Source organism: Triticum aestivum, chromosome 6D (genome assembly GCF_018294505.1).
Source record: "Triticum aestivum cultivar Chinese Spring chromosome 6D, IWGSC CS RefSeq v2.1, whole genome shotgun sequence".
Taxonomy (NCBI): Eukaryota; Viridiplantae; Streptophyta; class Magnoliopsida; order Poales; family Poaceae; genus Triticum; species Triticum aestivum.
This window is the reverse complement of record NC_057811.1, coordinates 64,679,019-64,705,655: the sequence shown is the minus strand read 5'-3', so window position 1 is coordinate 64,705,655 and position 26,637 is coordinate 64,679,019. Positions and strand designations below refer to the sequence as shown.

At 41.6% G+C, this 26,637-nt stretch overlaps 1 protein-coding gene across 1 annotated transcript; it reads left to right on the top strand.

Moving 5' to 3' along the window:
• The first annotated feature begins 24,155 nt into the window (after window positions 1-24,155).
• LOC123141082 (cell division cycle 20.2, cofactor of APC complex) lies at window positions 24,156-25,422 on the top strand. The gene is made up of 3 exons (XM_044560316.1): window positions 24,156-24,659; window positions 24,762-25,040; window positions 25,140-25,422. Exons 1-3 carry the CDS (start codon window positions 24,513-24,515, stop codon window positions 25,368-25,370), a joined length of 657 nt encoding a protein of 218 aa, XP_044416251.1. The 5' UTR covers window positions 24,156-24,512; the 3' UTR covers window positions 25,371-25,422.
• Window positions 25,423-26,637: the final 1,215 nt, after the last annotated feature.

The window sequence follows — 26,637 nt, the reverse complement described above, 5'->3', positions numbered from 1 at the left end:
GAGTAATAGTAGTAGATGCAGACAGGAGTTGGTCTACTAATCTTGGACGTGATGCCTATATATTGATCATTGCCTTGGATATCGTCATAATTATTCGATCTTCTATCAATTTCTCAACAGTAATTTGTTTACCCATCGCATGCTATTTCTTGAGAGAAGCCACTAGTGAAATCTACGGCCCCTGGGTCTATTCTTTATTATATTTGCTTTGAGATCTATTTTTATTTGCTTTTGTTGTCAAATCTATTGTTCCAAAAACCCAAAAATACCTTGCTACACTTTTTATTACTTATTTTATTTGGCGTTTTATCGAGATCTATTTATCCGATCTACACAAATTTTATCCCGTCAACTTGACAATTTCTGGCGCCGTTACCCGAAGAGGGATTGACAACCCCTCATACACGTCGGGTTGCAAGTATTTGTTCTTTGTGTGCAGGTATTGTTTACATAGTTTTGCTTGGTTCTCCTACTGGATTGATACCTTGGTTTCACAACTGAGGGAAATACCTACCGTAGATGTACTACATCATCCCTTCCTATTTGGGGAAATACCGATGCAGTTTCAAGCGACATCACCGACAAGACCACAAGAGATAGTGCACAGGTAGGCCTCCAATCAGGCTACGACTCCAGGAGCTATGATCAAGATTTGGATCGTAAGCGCAGAGTAAAAGAGGCAACCCTTGTGGTGGTAATTCCACTATGGTTCCGGTGGATGGGGATGGTGGCTCATCCTCATCACCATTTGGTACTTTAGTGAGAATTACCCCCGCATGCAGCACCGACAAGTGCCCAACCTACACAAGGCCATGATGATACGTCTCCAACGTCTCTACAATTTATGAAGTATTCATGCCATGTTTACAACAATTTCATATGGTTTTGGTATGATTTGATTAGAGCTAACCCGGACTAACGCTATTTTCAGCAGAACTACCGTGGTGTCATTTTTTGTGCAGAAATAAAAGTTCTCGGGATGGGCTGAAAATTTACGGAGATTTTTTATGGACCAAAAGAGACCCCCGAAGCACCGGAGCTGGTCCAGGAAGTGGCCGAGGAGGCCACAAGCCTAGGGGCCGCGCCCCCCAGCTTGTAGGCCCCTCGGGCACCTCCTTGACATGAGACCGACGCCAAAAATTCCTATAAATACCAAAACCCCAGAAAGAACCCTAGATGAGAAGTTCTGCCGTCGTAAGCCTCTGTAGCCATGAAAAACCAATCGGGACCCCGTTCCAGCACCCTGCCAGAGGAGAAAATCATCACGGAGGCCATCTTCATCATCTTGGCGGTCTCCATGATGAGGAGGGAGTAGTTCACCCTCGGGGCTGAGGGTATGTACCAGTAGCTATGTGTTTGATCCCTCTCTCTCTCTCTCGTGTTCTTGATTTGGCACGATCTTGATGTACCACGAGCTTTGTTAATATATTTGGATCTTATGGTGTTCTTCCCTCTCTATCTTCTTGTGATGAATTGAGTCTTGCTCTTTGAGGTTTCGTTGTGTTGGATTAATATTGGATTTGAGAACACTTGATGTATGTCTTGCATATGGATACCCGTGGTGACAATGGGGTATTATATTGATTCACTTGATGTATGTTTTGGCACTCAACTCGCGGATTCCCGAGGTGACATTGGGGTAATCTATGCATAGGGGTTGATGCACGTTTTCGTCCTACGTTCTCCGCGATTGGAACTTTGGAGTGACTCTTTGTTGCATGTTGAGGGATTGTTATATGATCTAATTGTGTTATCATTGTTGAGAGATTTTGCACTAGTGAAAGTATGAACCCTAGGCCTTGTTTTTAAGCATTGCAATACTGTTTTTGCTCACTTTTACAACTTGCCACCTTGCTATTTTCATATTTTCAGATTACAAAAATCTATATCTACTATCCATACTACACTTGTATCACCATCTCTTCGCCGAACTAGTGCACCTATACAATTTGCCATTGTATTGGGTGTGTTGGGGACACAAGAGATTTCTTGTACTTGGTTGCAGGGTTGTTTGAGAGAGACCAACTTCATCCTACGCCTCCCACGGATTGATAAACCTTAGGTCATCCACTTGAGGGAAAATTGCTACTGTCCTACAAAACTCTGCGCTTGGAGGCCCAACACGAGTCTACAAGAATAAGCTGCGTAGTAGACATCACACGGCTAGGAGGCAGCAAGTAGCAGCAAAACATCCAACAATGTGTTCTACCAGCATCAACTAGGTGAGTTATTTGCCTATAATATATTAACAAATTGTGCAATTGAACGTTGATTGTGTTAGCTCCAATCATGCTTTTTTAGTTATAGAATTGAGCAAATTTTTTGTTGACACTAGAAGAAATTTACAAGTGGAACCATTAAAAGATCCACACCCAAGTGATGAACATGAACACAATATTATCATTGATAAGTCTGATGAGGACAACATTGATGAGGTTGAGGACTAGATTGAGCAGGCAAATGCTTGATGAAGACGATGAGGATCAATTAGAGGATGCGGACGATGATGAGTTTAATCCAGCTGAAATTGCGTGTGATCCTACTCATAGGCAACAAATATTCAATATCAGGTGAGAAGAGCATATGTCTTGATGGTTCCAACCAAACCAACTGATAAATTTGATCGCAAAAAAGCAAAAGCAAGAACCGAGCATTTTCTAAAGATTGGTAAAACAAGTATGCGCCTTCTTTTCAAGCAACCACGAAGTAGTACACACTTTGGTTATGATGCCTTCACCAAGAAAGGATAGGAACTAGAAGCATGCATATAAGGGATTGCATGCTCATGTTGTTGGGGTAAATAGTGCACACAACAAGGCAAGATTGCATTATGATGATTTTTGTAATCAAAGACAAAGTGTGTCTAGTAAGCTCTCTAGGGAATCTTAGGAGTCTGCATTACTTTACAAATTCCCTTTGCAGTATTCTCTCGGGTGTGCAAGATAACTCATTGCTCAAGGCTTGACTTTTCGTGGCTATGATGAAAGTACCGCTTCACTTAACAAGGGTAAGTTCCGTGAGATGGTAGATTGGCACAAAGCTAGATATGAGAAGTGAGGCATGCTTTTGACTATGGTGGGAGAAATTGCAAGATGCTTGCTTCTGAGATTCAAAAAGATCTTACAAAGTGTTGCACAAAAGAGGTTACCGATGTGATCATGAGAGAAATTGTCAATAAGAAATTCTTTGTGCTTATATATGAGTCGCGTGATATATCTATGAAAGAGCAAATGGTAGTAATGTTGAGGTTAGTAGTGGTTAACTTTTATTTTTAACTATTATTTCATACTTTTCTGTAACCTTGTTACATTTTTTCATGTGGGTATGTTAATGATAAAGGGAAGCTTGTAGAATGATTTGTCAGGGTGACTACATCAGAGGCACTAAAGGTAGCTCTTGTTGACATTCTTGATCACTACAAGTTATCCGTTCATAAGCTACAAGGTCAAGGATAGGATGGAGCTTAATATATGAGAGGTGAATTCAATAGTTTGCAAAAGGAAATCCTAGATGGGAACCCTTATGACTTATATGTGCATTGCTTTGCCCGTTGTTTTTACAATTGGTGGTCGTTTCAGTTGCAAGTTATTGCTCCTCTATTCATGATTTGTTTGAGTATGTCTCCTTGATTGTGACCACAACTAGTGCATCTTGCAAGAGAAGGGATTCAGTCAGGGAGGAACGTCATCAAAATATCTTAGATTGGCTTGAGAGCGGTGTATTTAGTGGAAGACGTTGTACCAAGACTTTTTTAGCAAGACTCGGGGATAGTAGATGTGATTCACCTGATACAACTTTGCTTCCTTTGATTCAAATGTGGAAGACGGTTTTAGATGTGCTTCATGAGGTCAATGATAAAGGGCATGGACTGTCTCAAGCAATGGGTTTGATAGAAATAATGGAGATTTTAATTTTGATAAAGTTGCTTGCTATCACAAATGAAACCTATCAAGTCTTACAAAGAAAAGATATAAACATTGTTAATGGCATTAAACTAGTTGATGTCAAAGCTCGGTTGGCCTTTATGAGAGAAAGTGATTGGGAGAGCTTGTTCAATGAAGTCCAACACTTCTGCATCCCCAAAGGTATGCTGGTGCCCGATATGAATGAAATAATACAGTTTCGGGGTCATTCAAGGCTTGATGATGTGACTTACACTAATATTCATTTATATCGAGTTGAGATCTTCTATGTTGCCATTGACAAGATATGCACCAAGATGAATCATCACTTTAATGAGGCATCTTCGAATATAATAGTGGCCTTCTCATGTCTTCATCCAAGGAATTCCTTCTCCAAGTTCGATGTTGACAAGCTTGCTTGCTTAACTGAAGTTTATCACGAAGATTTCTTAGTGTTGATCATGCAATCATAAGAGATCAACTTCAACCTTACATTCATCATGTAGGAATGCATGAGGCCTTTTCTTGTTATAAAGATCTTGGAAGTCTGGTTGCAAAATGGTTCAAACAAAGAAACATGTAGTTTTTACATTGATGTACAGACTCATGGAGTTGGCTTGTTAATGCTGATCCCAACGACATCGGTTGAAAGAGCTTTCTCGGCAGTGAAGCTTATCAAGTCTAAATTGCGCATCAAGATGAACAATACATGGTTTAATGACTTGATGATTTGCTACACCGAGCAAGAGATTTTTAAAGGACTTGATGGTAATGCTATTATTAAACGGTTTCAAGTCATGAAGTTTCAAAAAGGGCATTTGTCTTGGTCTAATTAACACATTTTTGGTACGATTCACTCTCTTTGATGTATTTAATTTGAATGAAAATTATATAATTTGTTAATGTGTCGTATCTTCTAGATTCTCATGTGTGCACAAAGATGAACATCAAGATTGGAAATTTGTCGTCGAGACGTCAAAAGGTTTGGTTGTGTGGCTAGTATTTGGCGAGTTATTTGGTATTGGATCCCATGTTTTTATTTTCTTCTATAAGCTATGAAAATGCTAGTGCATATATTGCACATGACATTTGTCCAAATATATGATAATTGTGGTGTTTGACAGACCAAAGTAAATTTTAGCTCACGACATGCCCAGCCTGGCAATTCGCTAGCTCCAACACTGATCTGGATAAACCCACTCACTCTGAGGGTCGGATTGAATGCGCTGCAATGGATTTTTTTTTTTGAAAGGTCCAAACAGCTAAAGGAAAAAAGAAGTGAGGCTCTGAAGCATGGGGAATTTGGGATGGTTGGGACTTTATATGTTGATTAGTTAGCGAGATAGACCTCTCCTCACAAGGTTCAAGATCCCCTTTAATAGCGTTAACATAGGAGTGGCTGAAAGTGATCTTCGACCTAAAAGCTATAAACATTCCTTAATCTTGTTGATGTTTTCTCCTTAGATTTTATGGGGTCATAAACCATCTTGTAATATAACATCTTTTGGGACTAAAGCTGATCAACACTTGGATATAGTGTTACTATATTTAATCTTATTGTCATGAATCAAACCTACTGTGAGGTCCTAGATACACTTACACTTCGCTACCGATAACATACAATGAGCTCTCTCTTCTAAATTTGTCCATTGGCTTTGTCAGAGCATCTACAACTGGACCCCCCATATCCTTCCCAGACGTCTGGGCGGCCTGACAGTCACTTTTCGGACAGCAAATTGCCACCCAACTGGACCTGGCAAACTCATCCCAAGCGTCCGACCTAACCGGCACCCCCATACCCAGCCCATCTATGGGGCGGATATGGGGACGAACGACTGCGTCCGCCATGTTGGATTCGACCCATGCTGACCCACACGACCCCACCACTACTTCTACAACGAAGACAACAAGGACAAGGGCGATCCTGGGTGAACTTCCTCCATTGTCATATCATTCGTAGCTAATAGAACTTGTCGTTTTTTGGTGGTCCAGTGACATGTATGAACTTCCTATGCTATTTGTGTGTTCAAATACATGTGTGAGTTAACGTTGTATGTCATTAGTATGGATTTGAGGATTTCCTTCGAGGGACACGAATGTTTGTCATTAGTATGGATTTGAGGATTTTTGCTTTGAGGGACACGGTTGTGGACGCGGACTTTTGAGCGGTGACCGGTCACTGCCACAGACATATAGAGGCCCGGATTTGACCGGTCACTGCCACAGACATATAGAGGCCCGGATTTGACCGATCCAGTTGTAGATGCTCTCATAAGCTCAACCAATATTGTGCACCCTATTTGTTTCACTCTACATATCACTATCACCTTGTGTTAGCACCCCAATCCACTCGCCATCACTCTATTAGGACGGAATCTTATAGGAATTTTCCCTAAGGATTCCTTATAGTATATTTCACAAGAATTTTAGTATCCACTTAATATCTGTTGGAAAGAATCCTTTATTTTTCTGTGATGCAATCAAACAAACTAAAATATGTTGTTCTAACCAAAATTAAAACATGTATGTCCAACTTTTGAAGTCTCCCGTATACGGCATGACTATAAGGGCATGTTTAATGCAGCGATGCTTATATAGGCGCTTAGGATCTGATTTTTTTTTTGTACAAGCGCCTGGGCGCTAGTAGCAAGCACTAGGATGTGACTTTTGTACGTAATTTCTAAGCACTGGGCTCCTACTTGGGCATCGATGCCAGAAATAGCGCCGGGAATAACTTGGAAACTGCCACAAAAACTACGATTTAATTCCTAGCGCCCCTAACTTAGCGCCTGCGTTGTATGTGCCTTAAGTGACTTTGTTGAAGCCACCGAAACTGAGAGTAGACTTCAATAATCTTCTCCCGTCTACACTTAGGCCTTGTACAATGCAAGGTACTTTAGGGAAGTGCTTAGTAAAATAAACTGAGCTTCTTTCAAGCGGCAGTGCTTATCTCTATAGGAGGGGTGCCTAAAACGTCTATCCTTTACAAATAAGCACCAGTGCTTTCGAAAATTCAGTTTTATTTTTATAAGCACCACCTATAAGCAACATGCATTGTACAAGGCCTTATAACATCATTATGCATAAATCTTTTAGCGCATTTTCTACTGAATTCTTTCTGAAAGTATTGTTTGTAAAATAAGAGAAAAAGGTTCGTCCAAACAAATAAGAGGAAACGAATGGTCCAACGTGGAACAGTAACCTAGATGCAGAGAACAAAACTTGTGTGGAGAGAAAATGTTTTGGGAGAATCTTGTTCACATGGGCGATCGCATTCAGACTGGGCCAAGAATAAAAGATGGGCGCGTGATGCTTACACCTGCTTGCTTTCTGCCATCCGTGGACTCATCTGCCGCTCACATGGATGGTGAAAAGGAAAGCTTTAATAATCAATCGAACTGAATTGGTTTGGAGCTTGGACACATGCAGCGCAAGAAAAATCAAGAGAAGCAACTTCTTTTTTGCAACAAAAAGATGCTTTTTGCGTGTGCTTATATGTCACGATGTCTCGTACTGTAACAGAAACAATTATGTCAAAATACGTTCTTGGACTGAAGAAAGATAATGGTTTGGAAGACAAATTAAAAGATGCTTTTTTGTGCGTGTGTGTTTATGTCACGATGACCCGTAGTGTAACAGAAACAATTATGCCAAAATACTATTTTGGACTAAGAAAGATAATGGTTTGGAGATTGGGCACATACATCACAAGAAAATCAAAAGAAGCAACTCCTTTTGCAACAAAAAGATGTCTTTTGCGTGTGTGTTCATAATGAGATCATAATACAGTTTTGGACTGAAGAGAAAAGAAGAGAATTGTGTGGCTACTGTTTGTTTATATTTATCAAAGGAGCAATGGCAACGATTCTCTGCACTCAATCGTTGCCATTGCTCCAGACATGCTATCAACTTTCCTTGTTATTTTAAACCAAGTGGTACCTTTTTCATTTGGAGCCATTCACCAGAATAAAGATGGTCGATGAGTGCTTTATTTTCTTTCAGTTTTGCTTCTTCTGGGAATAAAGGCAAATTCTTCATGCTCCCTAAAAAAGGGCAAATTCGCCAAGCTTTTCCTCTCCTTTTTCCTTTTATCTTTTTGAGACAATTTTTTTAGACAACCTCTCCTTTTTCTTTAACAGACTTTTTTTTTCCTTTTTCAGTGCCACAAAAAATATTCACACGTGAAGTCTTTTTGGAAGCCCACAAGAGGAAAAGGCAGGGCCCAAACACTAATGGGCCAGGATAATTTCCCAATAGAAAATATCAAGATACCCCAGCCCATTTGTAGTGCCAGGCCTATATATTGGGCGCATCTATGTGTCACTTATAGCGAGACAGAAGGCTGCATCGAGACCTACTCGTCAGCACCTTGTGCACCGGTGTACTGCTGTAGCGCACTGGGTAGTACCTCATGGGCTCTCTTTTGCCTACCTCTCGCTCGTTCGCATGCTATTTTTTTGCACTGGTTTTTCTGCTGCAAGTTTGTGGGTGGTGGAGCTTTTGCAAGTTGTGGATCAAATCATCACGGACCCAACAAGTTTGTAGACCCCCAGTGCCCTTACCTCGTTAAAAAATGCTTGATTTCTTGTTAACTTGAAAAAGTTTGACCTTTTGGATAAAGTCCTTCAATTTGAAAACAGTTGGCAAATTAAGAAAAAAAAAAGAATTGTGCATTTGAAAAAGTTAACAAATTTGAAAAAATATCATGAATTTGGAAAAAGCTCGCGAATTTGAAAAAGGTCCACAAATTTGCAAAAGCTCCATGCATTTGACAAAGTTTGCACATTCGAAACAAGTTCACGAGTTTGGAAAAATTTGTTGAATTTGAAAAAGTTTGCGCATCTGAAAAAAGTTCACGAATTCATGAATTATGAAAAAGTTCACAGATTTAAAAAATATCATTAATTTGGAAAATAATGTTAAATCAAAAAAATCATGAATTCCAACAATATCATGAATTTGAAAAAAGTTCATAAAATTCAAAAAATATTCACCGGTTTGTAAATATTTCATAAATTTGAGAACATTTTCGAAGATAGAAAAACTTCATGCATTTTAAAAAGTACACATATTTAAAAAACAAAGTCATGCTTTTTTGAAATGTTGACAAAGAAATGAAAACGGGCATTCGAAAAAGATCACAAATTTGGCAAAAGATTGCAAATTTGAATAAGGATCACAAAATTTGAAAAAGGTTCGTGCATTTGAAAAAAGATCACGAATTCTCAAAATTGAAAAAAGTCTGTGCATGTGATTAAGGTTCTCGAATTCATGAATTTAAAAACTTCTGCGAACTTGAAAAGGATCACAAAATTTGAAAAAGTTCATTTATTTGAAAAAAAATCATGAATATTAAAAACAATTCTTCAATTTGATAAAATCATGAATATTAAAAATATTCGCAAAAATTGAGAAACGTTTGCAGATTTGGAAAAGGTTCATAAATTTCAAAAAACTTTGCGAGGTAGAACAAACTTCACGCATTTGGAAAATTCACCCAAAGAGAAACGAAAAGTCACGTGTTTTCAAAATGTTGACAAAAAAGTGAATATACGCATATGAAAAATGATCAAAATTTTGGAAAAAAATGCATATTTGAAAATAGTTTGCACATTTGAAAAAACATGTGAATTCATGAATTTGAGAACAGATTGCGCACTTGAAAAAGTGAGCAAATTTACGAATTTGGGAGGAGTTCGTGAACATGAAAAATGACCAAAAAATTAGAAAAAAACATTAATACGAAAAAAATCATGAATTTAGTTTTTTCCCAAATTTTAAAAGTTCATAATTTTTGAAAAATGTTCGCAGATTGGAAACATACATCTTGAAAAACAAATCCACACGGTTTTTGAAATGTTGGCAAAAAATAACAAAAGGAAAAGAAAAAATACTGAGAAAAATAGAACAACCCAAAAGAAATACCGAATGAAAAAACAGAAAGAAAACCGAACTAGCAAGCTTCCCAAAACCAGGCTGCACCAGCGGCTGTGAACGACACTCGCAGGCTGCAAGTGATACAACGCAAACAATAAAATGAATTAATTGGGCCGAGCCCAAAATTGGGAGGGGGGATGCGCCGGTTTGTGCAAACGCCTATAGCTGGCACCGGGGGCGCCAAATAGGTGTCCCGTCTTTCGATAAGATGGTAACTATCGTTTTCTATCGTCAAAGTCTACTTGACGATCCAACTACGAACGTGCAAGGACGTCGCGCCTTAGCAATCGCTAAACCAACTCTGAGAGGTTATTAACCACGCCGGAGGACGATTAACCTTACCACGGGGTTCTATTTCCTGCAAGCAAACAAAGAACAAGCAGGAAACTAATATTGCAATATGGATATTGCGAATTTAAGAGGAAATATTTATTGATCAAAGTGAGGTTCTGTGACATATTTGTCTGATCATTGAACACAAATGAAGTACACATTTAATCTAAACAAAACCCCGAGCAAAAGCTACTAGATTGATCTACTTATATAAAAGCAAAGGGTGGCAGCCAAGGTGGTGGGAGGACGTCCCAAGGCAGCCCAAAACTAACCCTAGGTCGTACAAGGCCCATGGGCCCAAGTGGAGGTGATGCAACACCTTTGGACTTGTAATTTGACTCGGATTGTGCTGCTGCGTCAGATTGTTTCATCAATATCTTAACGCTCCAAACGAATTTGAAGGTGAATCTAATTGGATTGGAAAGCGCACGAAATAAACTTTCCAACAAAAAAAGAATCACCCAATTTGGAGTCCGGATGGATGAGTTCTTTGCGTTTTGAGTCAGGTATGTCTGTGCATTCCGAATCTGAGTCCGGAATGTGGGTGACTTGGACTCTATCTTTTCTTGGGTTGAAGGTGACATGAGAGGACTTTTTTGAACAACACAAAATCATTTCCTTTGACGCGAGATGACTTCTTGAACAACACCTAATCATTTTCATTTCCTTTGTCTTCACACGTAGTTCGTACAAGTGTTTAGCAATTCTGCATTTAGGCATGAAATAAAATTAGGTGAAGTATATTTGTTCCGAAGAACATAAATAAATTATTATATAATTCTTATAAGAAATCACCTCATAAATATGCATGTATGCAACATTTTTGGTCGTATCCAAGGTAGCCATGTCCTCAGTAACACGCGGGCTAATAACCAGCACAGTTGAAGAAACTTGTTGTTCAATAGCTAGCCCGGGGTTTAAATAACATAGTATTGTTGGACGTTTTTTGATTATTCAAACACATTTTTTAAGGAAGTAAATACTTTTTGAAACACGAAATATTAAGAAAAATCGAACAAAATTTTAGAAATTTAGACATTTTTTCGATGGCGACGTTGTCGGTGATGTCCCGGGCGATGACGACAGAGACGAGCCAACGATGGAGACCATGCAGACGAGAGCGGCTGACGGCGACGCATGAAGGCATCCCTTGTGCGACATGTCCAACCTGGCCGCACGGTTGATGACGAACTGGCCGGTGTAGAGTCGACGCTGATGTCGGAGTAGAGCCGCGTGAGGATGACAGACGGTGAGTGACGCAATCCAATCTAAGATCAGTGAACAAAAAAGCAGAAGACCGGCCAAGTGATCGACGGAGAGAAACCCGATCAAGGAATCGGAAAATACTCACCAGGGCAGCCGATTACAAATTGACGGACGAACCGTGCTACGGGTCACACGACCCCCCGCGGCGATCATGGAGATCGACCGCCCCGGGAGGTATACCTAGATAATCTAACAAAAATAAGCAAGGAAACACCATAATTATCCATCATTACGAAGTAGATGTGTTTAATGTTGCAATAGATCAACAAGTGGTAGAGTTGAATGATCGATTTAGTTCTCAAGTAATTGAGCTTCTAGATCTTTGTTCATCATTGGATCTGCATGCCACCTTCAACAAGTCAAAGATATGCAATCTAGTGGAGCAATTCCATCTTACAGGTTTTTCTAGTCAAGAAAGAGATTGGTTCGAGTGCGAGCTGCCACATTTCCATCTTGATACATTAAACCATCCAAGATCTAAAAAATATAAATCACTTGCTTATCTCATAAAAGGAATAGTTGAGACGGACCAGTCTTCTGACAATCCAATGGCTGAGAGGTTGGTATGATTGGTGATAACTCTCCCGCTATCTCTGCAACGGTAGAACGAGCCTTTTCCGCAATGAAACTGGTCAAAACACACCTTTGAAGTACGGGAGATGATTTTCTTTATCATCGCACGATAGTCTACATTTGCAAGGAACTAGCAGCCAAGTTTAACTCCGATTTCCGAATTAATAGAAATGCACTTTTATTCTTACCTCAAAACAATAGATATATATATATATATATATATATATATATATATATATATATATATATATATATATATATATATATATATATATATATATATAGGTAAATTAACTGGGCTTGGGCACCTAGGGCATCAGCCGTTAGATCAACTCATCATCCTATCGAGATATATCGGGTTTACAACTGCCCAACCCACAACCCGTTAAAATCATTAAATACATTGGCAAGCACACGAATTTGGACGGGTTTTCAAAAATATTGCATGCGGATAAATTAATACCTATCATAATGTTTCGCATTATTCTGATGCTATTTAATTCGACCGTTTCCAAAAATAAAAGTTGCACTCTAATTTGATTGCTTTCCATAATATTAAAAATTAGCCAGTCATGATTCACACCTTTCAAAAATATTGCATGCGGATAAATTAGTACATATCATAATGTTTCGCATTATTCTGATGCTATTTAATTCGGCCGTTTCCAAAAATAAAAGTTGCACTCTAATTTGATTGCTTACCAAAAAAAGGGGCTCATGCACTGCCATAATTTGGCCGAGGAATTAAAGCGGGAGGAAATCAAAGCATCCGGCATGCATTACATACCTATACATGATCCACTCTCCCTGATTCATTTCCTACATGCGCACACCCGGCTGATTTGACCTCTCCTTTGTCAGTCTTCCCCAAAAGCATACCCAGATCATCATCGGTCCATCGTTAATCTTCAGACGAGCATACCCAGGTGACGTCCCCCCTTCGTTTAGCTTGGCCATGGTAGCCAGTGTCACCTTCGTGGTCGCCGACTGTGGTCGTTTTTCTCCATCACAGCTATAGCAATTTACATATTTCTTTTCCATTTATAGGTATATTCATGCCTAGGTTACAGAGGTGTGCTACCGCAAGAAGAAAGAAAATTCTTGGGGTTGGTCGTGGCAATATGGCTGCAGCTGCAGACCACGATGACGACTTCATGGAGCCACCGGTCAGGTCGTCATCACTTCCCGTAAAATATGTAGCGCCGATTTCTAGATGCACACCCATTTCAATTTCGTCCATCGTGAACGATTTTAACGATGAAAAGAAACGCTTAGTCAGGGAGATGAAGTTTGATGGAATTTTGAAACTACCAGAAATCACAAACTCTCGTGAATTTAGTCACAACCTTCTATCTAGGGTATCCACTGAAGATATAGCAATTAGAATGGGTGATGGATCTCTTCTCTACTTCACTGATGGTGATGTTCACAAAGTTCTGGGTATCCCATTCACGGGAAAGGAGTTGCGAATTCCTTCCACGGAAGAAATCAATCACATCAAAAATATAATATGCATCCGACTGAACGTCCCGGAGTTTAAAAAAATCACGAGAACTGTACTAACTGATATTCTAAGCAAGAAACATGAAGCACCAATGTCGGATGATGAAGTTGCTGCCTTCAAGACTGCATTCATTCTACTTGTGATGACCAAATTCCTTGCGCCACAAACTTTGTTGGACAATATATGTCCGAGGTATTTTATGGCGCTCAAGAATTTGGATGACATACATAATTGGAACTGGGCAAGGTATGTCGTTAATGACATTATAGCAGCAGCGCGGGCATTGGCCAACAAGCTCACTGATGAAACAAAAGCCACCTATATAAATGGATGTGTCATATTTCTGCAGGTATTTACATTCTACATTCAGATATTCTACTCTGTACAAACAGCTTGCATGTAATTCCAGTTAATACTTACATTCTACATTCAGATATTCTACTTGGACAACCTGGAATTGGGTCCGCTAAGTCTCAAGCATGATTGCTTCCCACGAATTATGGCGTATGATAAACATGCAATAAAAGTACGAATGAGTATGGACCTCAAAGAGAAGAATCAGTACAAGCCAACCCAGTTTGGGATGATGAAGGTAGAAAACAATCTCATTGTTACATTATAGTGTGCGTATCGTAATGAATTAGGACCTATTTTTACATATTTATCTTCATTTTTTATGTCCTTACATGCATTATTTTTCTCTCAGCTACGTCCAAGAAGTGAAGTCTGTTACAGCAGACATACAATGGGTATGATGTCGGCTTTTCGAGCTGAAAGTGGCGCTGTCCCATCAGAGATCAATCCTGATAATAGCAAGGTATTTTCATAATTCTCTAGTTATATTCGTTTAGCATACTGTCTGCAATCCAACATGTTGTGTATATATGTTTACAGATAGTTCAGCAAGCATTCCTGATTAGGGACAATTTGTCAGATGGAAATATAGATTCCTGCGCCAATGTATTTCGTCAAACTTCTCATGTTCAGCTGCAGCATCCCTCTGGTATTTCCTAAACTTTCATCCACTGATAGCAATTTTAATAAGTAATGGTTAATCTATTTCATTTCAGCTCTAGCTCAGATGCAATTTACGACCAACATACCGACAGCAAATAATTTGCATGCCAAAACATCAACATCAATGGGTACACCAGGTTCAAATGGATCACTCGATTTAAATCGGTCGGTTAAGAGTGAGCAAGAGACGAGCTTGAACCTGAACAAAACATACCCACGTCAATCATTGTGCGATATAGAGCCACCCTCCTTTGATCTCGGCATTGACCTAACACCAGTACAAGAATCAAAGAAAGGTATTACTTACATACATTTTCATTCCTTTCTCATTTACATTTCTTAATTACTTTTACTGCATACAGATTCTGCGGACTGTCGTCATCCTATCTCACCACGTTCTATGTCACGTGAGATAGCAGCATCTAGCTGCATTATTCTACAAGACATGTACGTTGAGAACAGCCAAGGAGAACTAAAGCATGTGTGTGGCATAAAACGAGAGTACCCTGAACCCAAACTCTTGGACTTCAGTCTTTCTACCCATAACAAACCTCAGCGTCAGCGTTTCAAGTATTCTATTAACTCTCCATTTGGTGACGCGGCCGCTGTACATTCTTGTCCAGAACACGTGATGAATGTATTAGTTAACTGGATTAAGAACTATCAGACTGAAGATGTATCCAGGTATTTCAACTTCATATTTTTTGGTCCATACCCAAAACCTCTGAAGCTCGCAATGTTTACTAATTATCCCCTACATCTAGCTCTACTTGGGTAGCTCATGTCAAGCCAACCGCGATCAAACTAACGGGGACAGACATCCATAATTTCATTGAAGGCAATGACAGAGTTGAGTATCCAACCGTGAGTCTTTACACTAGAAGGCTCATTCAACTGGATTTTGAGATGTATGGGGAAACTGACGCTTATGGAAAGCGCCACTTTATTGAGCCTGATTTTGGGGTTAGTTATCTTGTTATCCTGCTCCGCATATATGAATTTATTACCCAAACTTTTATTTACATAAGACTTTTGCAGGTTCATGCAATAGCTGGTGGAGACTGTTGGAACCCGGAATTGTTTCGACAACAGTTCACTGGTCCGCACCTCAAGTACAACGTCTCCAAGTGTGAAAATGTAAGAGTACAAATTTTGCTAAGCTACATTAGTGTGCTTTGTCTAACGGACGGGTATATGGTCACTGCAGATTCATGTTTCCCTATGCGATATTAAACACTGGTCTTGTTATACATTCGACTTGCATCGAAGAGTTATTTACATCCTTGACTCTAGTAAGCCTGAAAAGAGCGAGGATGTTAGGCAATACAGTAGGCATACTTGGATTGTACCTATGTTGGCTTCTGCCATGCAACAATGCTTGTCCCTGTTCTTCAGTGACTGGAAAGAAGATGTAACTACATGGGCTTATAAGGAACCTGTTGTGCCTACACACCGGTTTGAGTAAGAATTTCCTCTGCCTAACCTTACGTCTCATGATAATTCAAGATTTTACTGTTTTAATTACTACCGGTTACATCTAATTGTGCAGGGTTGAGAGTGGTGTTTATACTTTGGAGTTCATGAAGAATTGGAAGGGGACAGACGTCGCCAAAGAGCTCAATTCAGTAAGCCATCCATAATTTTTCTTAAGACATTTTCAATAAAAAAACTGTCATCCATGTGTTGCCTTACTTACTTCCTATCGTCAACCCAGGCTTGCATTGACAAGGTTAGGGCCAACATTCTACTGGACATTCTTACCATCAGAGATAATGTAGCGGCACTTCCAGATTTCGTCAAACAACTTGTGAGGCAATACGAGGATGGAGTAGTCGTGAAGAAATGAAGACTCTCTTATTACCTTTATTTCATCATTTACATAATTATATCGAACTTGTTTTCACTTTCGGAAAAAGTATTGACCATTCTATGTAATAAATACGACAATTTGCTTCATTTTATGTTCAATCTCTTCATACGTTCCCTTGGGTATCATGTTGTCGGTTCATATTCCCACGGACCTGTCCTGGGATTGTACTTTTTAGCGCCGACAGTTAAAATTCATACACGATGCTTCATACAAATTAGACTACAATTTTCTCCTATGTTCTGGATTTATACTTCAACTCATTTGGGTTTCCCATACTCCAATGAGATCAAAAACGAATATTACCTTCAGTTCCATACATACACTAAACCTTCTCTTCTAATACACAGCCGTCAAAAAATATCAAAGCAAAATGGTGCCACATTGATCATGGCGGGCTCAAATGGTAGCAACTGATCCAGTGTTGAGTTGACGGATCCATGAAAGCGGCGACCACCTTACTGACTACTATTTTACATTATTCTGCTCGAGTAACCAACATCCACACCAACGTCTCTTCAAATTATAAAAAATGAGTACTCACACTGCCATCGTACATTCATTGTCATTGTACATAACCAATATCGACACCTTCTATAGTGGTCACAGTAGTCAGTTCAATTTTTAACATAAAATGTCAGGCAAAGTATCATAGCAAACATCAATTTTAATATAGATTCAGCGACGATTCTTTAACTAGGTGTCTTGCAATTAAGAAGCAATCTAAAATCGTCCGTAAAAATGGAAGCAGAGCAAGTGCTTGTGCACTGCCTTGTACGTTGTACCACTACTAGTGAATGCAACAAATCGCTAATTCCTAGTAATTAGCTAGGCAATGAATCACACCATAACTAAGAGTTAATAACCCGAATCAGTTACTGATCATGGCTAGTGGAGTCTCCTATCTCACGTATGGGTATTTAAAAGGAGAACCCCTCCTTCCCAAACACACCATTTCACAACGAAACACCATAGTCTGAAGCGCAAACCTAATGACCACTCCTTCTGAAGGAGATGTCGCTGGTGGCACGGAAGGATGTCCTTCACTGGATTGTTCTAATCAAGGCAGGACTACCAGTGGCAGGTCATTTCTGATACTACTATACTCATCTTCCCTACGTAATAGACATATTAGTCATTTTTGTTCTAGAAACTTGTACTCAGTGCTGACTCATTATATATTTTATAATTAGTGATGACTCCGGAACTGCGCTGGTTACTATTCCACCAGAATATTGCGATGCAACGATTATGGATCCTTTTTTAGGCCAGGTATTCCATGAAGACACGGATGGCTTCCAGTTTTATAACATGTACGCGTTGAGAAACGGGTTTGGTATAAGAATTCGTAAACAAGTCAAAAATGTTGCTGGTGACACTACTTACATCGAATTTGTATGCTCATGCGCGGTATGTACTACTTATCGTTTATCACTCAAACTAAAATAATTCATGATTGTGGGATCATTCAATTTTTCTGTTGTCTTGTATTTCCTTTCTCAGGGCAAGCCATCTAAGGGGGTTCAAAAATCTGTGAAGAGAGGTTGCGGTGCCGTGATGCGCATACACAGACATGAAGAACATAAGTGGATCATCACAGAACTCCGGCAAGAACACAATCACCCCCTTACAACCAGCACAGGTATGACCCGCAACTGGAAATCACATAACAAAATCGGTGAGGGCACCAAGCGCATTATGAAAGATATGATGGAAAACAACAGCACCACAACTCAAATGTATGGATATATAGCCGGGATTGCCGGAGGAGCATCGATGCTGCCTTTCACTAGGACGTATTTTCAAAGTGTTAAACAATCAATCCGAATTGAAGAAAGTACAGATGACATCAAGAAGACATTACGACTATTTGTAGAAATGCAAAAATCAAGCAAAGATTTCTTTTATGCTGTCGATGTTGGAAAGAATGGAAAGATAAAAAATGTTTTCTGGTCGCATGCTTGGTCTAGGGATAGTTACAAGCACTTTGGTGACGTGGTCACATTTGATACTACCTACCAAACAAATATATACGGTATGCCTTTTGGTCTTTTTGTGGGTGTAAACAATCACTTCCAGACTGTCATCTTTGGTTGCGGACTGGTTATAGAAGAATCAGAGGATGCCTTCAAGTGGTTGTTTAGTACTTTTCTTAAAGCTGTCGAAGATAAGCATCCAGTTGGAATTCTCACAGGTTTACTCTCCACATACCCTTACAGCACTTTTCCATTTTCTTTTCTTAAAACATTCTAATTATTTTGTACAAATAATACAGACCAGAACAGGGCCATGGAACTTGCCATCAAAGCTGTACTCCCTAACACAATCCATAGGTGGTGTAAATGGCACATTTTTTACAAAGCCAAAGAACATATTGGTCCTAATCTTTACAGCAAGACATCTGATTTCAAGGACAAGTTCCATAGAGTTCTTAATCATACAAGGACCATAGATGAGTTTGAAGGTGCTTGGAACTCACTTATTGCTGAGTATGATCTCCATAGCAACACCTGGCTACAAGATGTGTGGGATAAACGTGATCGCTGGGCACCACCATACTTCAAAGATTTTTTCTTCGCAAAGATGACAACAACGCAACGCAGCGAGTGCATGAATCATGTGCTCAAAGCCTACGTTTCACCATCATCAACCATGCATAACTTCGTTAAACAATACGATAAGTTTATTGCTGATAGGATTGCGGCTGAGGACAAACTTGAGTTCGACACTTCGAAGGTATATTTATATTATAATACAAATATACCTTTTCCTTTTTCTAAATGAGATTCATTACCATACCTCATGCCGTTGCCACTTCTCATATTCGCAGGATGCAAGGCAGCCGAGATGTGGATCACCAATAGAGAGGAAAGCTGCTAAAGTTTACACAGACACCATGTTTGCGAAGTTCAGCGACCAGGTATACATGAGTGCGTCTTACTTTGTCCAAGAAATCAGAGATGATGGCACATACATAACAGTTCACATGGAATGTGATACGAGGGAAAACTGGAGTAAGTTGGAGTTTCCAGTTCATGTAAAGAAAGATGAAGAGGAGTACAGATGTATTTGTAGGTTATTTGAACACATGGGCATATTATGCTCACACATAATCAGGGTATGCACAATGGACCCTTTCAGTACTAGTCTTCTTTTCCCAAGGAAATTAGAGTCAAATTATATTATTCATTTTTGTGTCAGGTTATGATGCATATTGGGTGCCGGAATCTTCCAGACAAATACATCAAGAAAAGATGGACGAGCAATGCCCGAGAAGGAAATAAAAGCAGATTCAACATGCATGCTGCTGCTTCGAGGACTCACCGGCATACCCTGTTATTCGAAGCTTGCATGGACCTATCGTCCAAAGGTGATGCATCAGTTGATGCGTACCATGTTGCAATGAGGAAAATTACTGAAGCTTTACAGGAGATCCGTTTGATGCCAACCCAAGAAGATGCTACGGCTATACTTCAAGTCCACACAACATCTACACATTTATCTGCGGAATCAGATGATGAGTGTGCCAATGAAATGGAAGACGAGGACATCTTGGAAGCTCAACTTCATGACGATGTGCTTCCACCAAACCGACGCAAGAAGCGAGGACGTCCAAGGACAGCAAGGCTCAAATCTGCTGCCGAAGGTGGTGTACGTACAAAACGGAAATGTTCATTCTGCCAAGAGAAAGGACACTACAGAACTGGTTGTCCTCAAAACCCAGAGAATTTGACAAAGTCAAAGATTAATAAAGTCTGCAAGAAGTGCCAGCTTCCTGGCCACAACACCTCTACATGTGGCGATCCTCCTTTACATACTTGATACGTTTCAGTACAAGTGTAATAGTTTTCTTACAAAATTTCCTTCATTTTATTGAAGCATGTACTGTTCGTCCTTAATAATAACAGTGCCAAGATATTTATGATTTCCCATTCATTTTGTTTGTTGCATAACACTAAGCAATGGTCGTGTTATTCTACTGTCGTCCTCACTGCCAACTGTTAAATGAGTTTAAAACCCAGGTTGCATGGCAAACTTGTGTTCTGACTGAGTATCATCGTGTTGTCTGTTGCCATACCTTGCTCATGTTTGTCGATACAAGTTTAATACCCAGTTCAATAGTCTGATAGTCTTACCTCCGACTTATTTCTAATTCCGACTGAGTATCATTTCGGTTTCATTATTTCAAAAAAATGTACATTAATTAGAGGCGCATATTTGGAAGGTATTTCAATTCCTAGTTATACCATTTCCATATTACACACGTCCCGCAAAATTTTTGGAAGGTATCTGACGGGAAATCAGTTCGGTTTAATTTTGCAAAAATTGACTGACCATTGATGACAGCCACATTTTCGGAAGATGATACCCTTTCCATGTTATACCCTTTCCAAAAAAATGGATAATTTCGGTTCGTTTTTTCCAAAATGATAAACCACTATTGCACAAGCCACGCCATGCAAATTTCTTGGCAGGGTATTCAATTCGCATGCATCATTGGGGGTATGAATTACAAATAGACATATGTAAACTAATTTCTTACTGATGGACAATAAAACGCAAAAATAAACACCTATTTGTTAACGGGTTATACCCAATAACAGATCTGACGGCATCTAGACAAGGTGCCTGGGCACCTAGGTGCCCCAAACTGGCGTCCTATATAGGTATATATATATATATATATATATATATATATATATATATATATATATATATATATATATATATATCCTAATATTTCCCAGCATTCAGTATGTGCTTATATACATCCTATTTTTTGGCTCAGTGCCCGGAGAGGAGGGGGAAATGAGGAGTGACGTTAATTTTGAAACCAACCGCCCTTCCCACACCCACATCTCGATGAAACGACACGATCTGTCTAGATCGTGCAGTTGACAACACGTGCGTCGATCGAGCGTAATTGTGCGGTTGCAAGATGCATCATTTGGGACGATTTCTCGTAACAATGCTGGCAGAAAGAAACTAGAGAACTTATGAACACCGTGATATGCAGCACACGCGGCGGGTAGCCCTATACGCCGCGCGTTGTGGCATTTTGCCGAGCAAACGCACAGGTGAGTTTGTTGCTGGGCCGACCCATTGCAACACATAGTAGCGAGAAGGGAATAGGGGCTGTAGCGACTCGGGTCAAGATGGCTACTGTAGCGCTTGGGTTGTAGCAGACCATCGCCATAGCGGCTCGGTTCAATGTAGTGAACTAGGCACTGAAACCGGTTTATCTGTTCCCTTTTTATTTTGATTCTTTTTAAAAAACATGATTTTTTTTTAAATTTCCAAAAAAAATCATGACGCAAATATTTTTGTGTATTTGTTTACAAATTTTAAAACAGGAGCATTTTTTGAAATTCCCTAACATTTTCCAGACAAGTGCATCATTTAAAAATTTGGGAACAACATTTGAAACAGGAAAAATTTCTAAATTCTGAACAATGTTTTGAAAAACACAAATATTTTCTGAAATCCAGAAACATTTTTTTTAAATCTATGATGAATTTTTTAAACGAGGATTTTTTTGTAAATCTAAACAATGTTTGAAAAATGCAAACATTATATAAACATGTGAACAAAATTTGGAAAAGGGAACATTTATTAAATTCTTAACAAAATTTGAAAACATGATCACTTTTTGAAAGTCTCAACAGAATTTGTCAATATGAACAATTTCGGAATCTTTGGACAAATTTTAAAAAATGGAAAACAATTGAAACCCTATACATTTTTTGGAAAGGTGAACGTTTATGATATTTTCTTTTTTTTTCTTTGAAAAAACGAATATTTTCTGAATTCATGGACCAATTTGAAACAGGAATTGCTCTTTTGAAATTCTGATAATCGTTTGGAAAACACGAACTGTTTTAAAATTGGCCACTGCTGGGCGCCGGCGCGCCGGCCCAACTTTCGGCCGGACTGCCCCCAAACGTACGATGCGAACTGTAACTGCCATCATATCCGAGTCGATTTCCTTCGTCATCCTCGCGTACACCTCCTGTACGAGGAAATCCCCATGGGAAAACAAGGCCGCCGCGCTCGCCCCCGGCCACCGCGCCTTCGTCCCCGGCCACTTGCGCTTGCCCGCCACCCCGTGCTCGCGCTCGGCTGCCCGCGCTCGCCGCCTTCTGTAGCCGCTGGTCGCAAAGCCTGACCGTCACCGCCGTAGCAATTTCTGTCGCCGGTCGTAGCAAATGCCAACTACGGTTGCAACAAAAATCATTATGGTTTCCGTAGCAAAATTCGACGACGAGGCAGAGCATCTGCTCCGGCGCCGGTGGTTGCCGGCTGCATCCCCCCGTCCTCCCAATGCCATCTCCAACATCTATAGGTGGTGGTTCCAGCAAAAAAAACTCTTGCCCATTGTAGCAAAAAACCCCGCCGCCGATCGTAGCAAAGCACCGCCCAACACAGATCCAGCGAAAACAAGACGCCGTCGCCGGTAGCAGCAGCCACGTTTGCTGGTTCCAGCATCCTTAGCTGCGGTTGCAGCAGAAACCACGACGTCGTCACCGTAGCAACATGGTTGCCGCCGGTGGTAGCTGCCACCAATGCCAGTTGAAGCTCTTGTTTACCCGTTGAAGCTTTTTAAGGTGTCGGATGTAGCATTTTCAGCTGTCGGTTGAAGCATTTTGCGGTTGCGCTATGGCCGCCCCCAGCTCCCTGTGTGGTGTTGAAGCTTTTTAACATACTGGATGTAGCTTTTCAGGATGCTGTTGTAGCAAAAATCGAGGACGGTTGCAGCAAAAATCATCGTCCCCTCCATGACGGATTGCAGCTCCGCCGTGAATGGACATAGCAAAAAAGTTCGCCGGACGTAGCAAAACACCATGACGGTTGCAACAAAAAAATCGCCGTCGCCATCGCGAGGTCGCAACTCGGCCATGGATGAACGCGGCAAAAATCCTCGCCGGTTGTAGCAAAATCTGACGGCGGTGGCAGCAAAAATTGTCGTCACCGTTTGCTTGCAACTTGCTGTCAGAGGTATCCGTGCCCCCGCCGTCGACCGGTTGCAGCTTTTTTTGTCGCCTGTTCGAGCACGGCCGTTGTTGGGTTGCAGCTTGCTCGAGGGAACCATCCATGGCCGCCCCGAGCCTTTTCGTGTGGAGAAGGATGAAAAAAAGGTAGGTGATGGGAGGAGGTAGGGGAAAGGGAGCGAGCGGAGGAGGTAGGGGAAAGGGAGCGACCCGCGCGGCCATGAATCACGGGCGGCTTCGTGAGGTGGGAGAAAAAGGAAAGAAAAGAAACGAGCGGCTGAGGAGAACGAAGAAGAAAGAGAGATAAGGCCCGAGATTTGTTAATGCGTGTCACTCCTTACGTGTCGCGATCTGAATCGCTAGCAGCTGCGCGCGTGTGGATGCGACCGGCCGAAGCGCCCCGGTCACAAACGTTTACCTTTAAAATTCCCTAACATTTTTCAAAAACGTGAATATTTTTTTAATCTATTATTTTTTTAGAAAATAGGAACATTTTTATAATTTCAATTTTTTTTAAATTTCTGAACTTTTATAAAAATAAAAAAGAACTGGCAAGAAGAAAATTTCTGCCATTGGCCCAGAACGCTATGTGCGAAGCGTCCGCAAATCGACGCAAAGAACGGCGAACAGGAGTGTCTAAAAGAAAACGGCGAACAGGAAACCCGACACGGTTCCCTCAAAAAAAAAAAAAAACCGATTCGCGTGCGTCGTTACGCGGTGCCGGTGCTAGCCAGAGAAACGCGGGAACGGGGTACCCAACGGCTATTTCTCGCGCCCTTTCTTCTACTTTCCCTCCCTCCTCCTCCCGTAACAGAATTTTCTCTTCTGCCGCCAAGCAATCCATATCCACCCGCCCCCCGGTCTGGCGAGCGAACGGATCCGACGCTCGCAGGAACGCCGTCTCGATCGCGCGCGAAGCTCTCCAGGATCCGCCTCACGTTCAACGCCCGTTTGGTTACTGGTCCCCTGTCTCGTTTCTTGAATCTTGTCCGCGCGCGTGCTAGTCTCCAGGATCTCGTTTCTTGAATCGATTTGGCTTACGGTTTCTTGTCGATTTCCGGGTCGAATTGAATCGCTCTGTTTGCCCTAATCTTTTTCGCATCGATTGTTTCTTGCTGTTCTTGATGACTCTGACCGACATGACATCACCAGAGAGTAGCAGCGGGCGATGTTTGTCACCGTCACCATGGCCGCCGCTCCAGGAAGCCGGCTCGAGCCCCTACATGCCGTCGCTCTGCTCGCCGTCCGGCAGCCCTGCCGTCAAGCGCTATGTGAGTTCTCGATCGCGTGCCCCCCCTTCGCCTGCGCCCCGTGCGTGGAGGCCGTTCGACGAAATGCCTGACTGAACGGGTTTAATTCTTCTTGCTTTCCAGGGCGACAGGTTCATCCCGAACAGGTCCGCGATGGACATGGACATGGCGCACTACCTTCTGACGGAGCCGAGGAAGGACAAGGAGAACGCGGCGACGCCATCGCCGGCCAAGGAGGCGTACCGGAGGCTGCTACCTAAGAAGCTGTTTAACAACCACACCAGGATCCTCGCTTTCCAGAACAGGCTGCCTGTGCCTGCCAACAACTTCCTCGCAGAGCTGCGTGCTGATGCGGCTTCCATCCAGGACAAACCGGCGAAGCAGCGTCGATACATACCCCAGGTACGGACGGCACGCTTTGTTGTGGGGTGCTCATTGGTGTTCCAGTTTCAGTGATGATTACTGACTCTAGCTATGTACATTGTAAACCTGATGATGCAGTCTCCAGAGAGGATGCTGGATGCGCCAGGCCTCGTTGACAATTACTACCTCAACCTGCTGGACTGGGGAAGCGCCAATGTGCTGTCGATTGCACTGGGCAACACGGTATACCTTTGGGACGCCTCAAGTGGCTCGACATCTGAGCTCGTTACCGTTGAGGAGGATGACGGCCCTGTCACTAGTGTTAGCTGGGCTCCTGATGGCCGCCACATTGCTATTGGCCTCATGTAATGCCCCGGATTTGACGCGTCAGGTGTCCGCCAGTTATTCGTCATCGTTGTCATGTCATTTGCTTTCGTGTTCCATTTTGCCATGTCATCATCTGCATTTATTTGCATGTCTCTCAAAACTTGCGTCCGTTCGGGTTCCCCGGTTCTCTCCGTTGTCCGTTCTGAGCCCAACCACACTCGCACGCGCCCGCGGCACCTCCGAAATATTATTTTATAAGTGGCCGAAAAATGTTCTCGGAATGGGTTGAAAGTTGGCGTGCGGTCTTATTATAGTGTGGGTAGACCGCCTGTCAAGTTTCATCGCATTCGGAGCTCGTTTGATTGCCCAATCGTTAAACTTGTAGCGGTACCGTTGCCGGTACCTTCGTCGGACGTTTTCGGTCTCCGGAAACTGTTGCCGGGCCTCTCTCTCTTCTCTCCTACAGCTCTTGGCCCTTCTACACAGCCCACCTTCCAGCACTCAGCCCACCTAGCACACCCCTCTCGCCGGAGCCGTCTGATCGAGATCGAACGGCCCCGAATCGGCCTCAAAACCTTAATCCTAGCCTGTCGTGGAATTAATACGTCAGATGTCCTAGGCGTAAGGACTTAGTCGTGAGGCCAACGCATCTATGTAGTAGTTTGAGAGGGGTTGATTGGGATGAGAGACGCAGGGCGGATCAGCGCACAAGACAAGGGTTTAGACAGCTTCGGGCCCCGGGAAACATCATCCGGTAACAACCCTACGTGTTGTTTGAGGCTAAGTCTCATTATGCTCACGATGGAGAATCGCCGGCTCCGGCTCTCGGTATTTAGCCCTAGAGATTATTTCTTGTTGCCTTGTCCCTCTTGGGGAGCCCTGCCCCTCCTTATATAAGTTGAAGGGGCGGCTTACATGTAGAGTCCTAGTAGGACTAGGACTAGTCTATCTTTTCTTACAAGTTGAATACAAGTCCAGGTCTTGCTTCCTTTGTAGGAGAATATTCCTTATGCCTTTCCTCTTAAGCCGGCCTACCATAACGTAAGCCGGCCTTCTGGGCCTTGAGCCTCTTGGGCCCCCGGGTCTTGTCGCTCCTCTGATCCGCTTGCCAGGTCACCCATAAGTCGCCAGACTCGGGCGGGTCACTTAGTGAGTCGTCCGGTCCGGCCGGGTTATACATCCGGCCGGGTCATACCGCGGGGTATATCCCCGACATTAGCCCCCAAGTTTAATTTGGATTTATCCATATTAAACTGATCTGCAACATAAACACAAGAACAAATTGACAGGTTGTACTCCGGGTTAAATA

Bases quoted from the DNA above. Each gene is read 5' to 3' on its own strand.
- LOC123141082 (XM_044560316.1), top strand. From the start codon at position 24,513: ATGACTCTGACCGACATGACATCACCAGAGAGTAGCAGCGGGCGATGT. The intron at 24,660-24,761 runs GTGAGTTCTCGA...CTTGCTTTCCAG, and splicing joins GCCCTGCCGTCAAGCGCTAT to GGCGACAGGTTCATCCCGAA. The intron at 25,041-25,139 runs GTACGGACGGCA...CTGATGATGCAG, and splicing joins AGCGTCGATACATACCCCAG to TCTCCAGAGAGGATGCTGGA.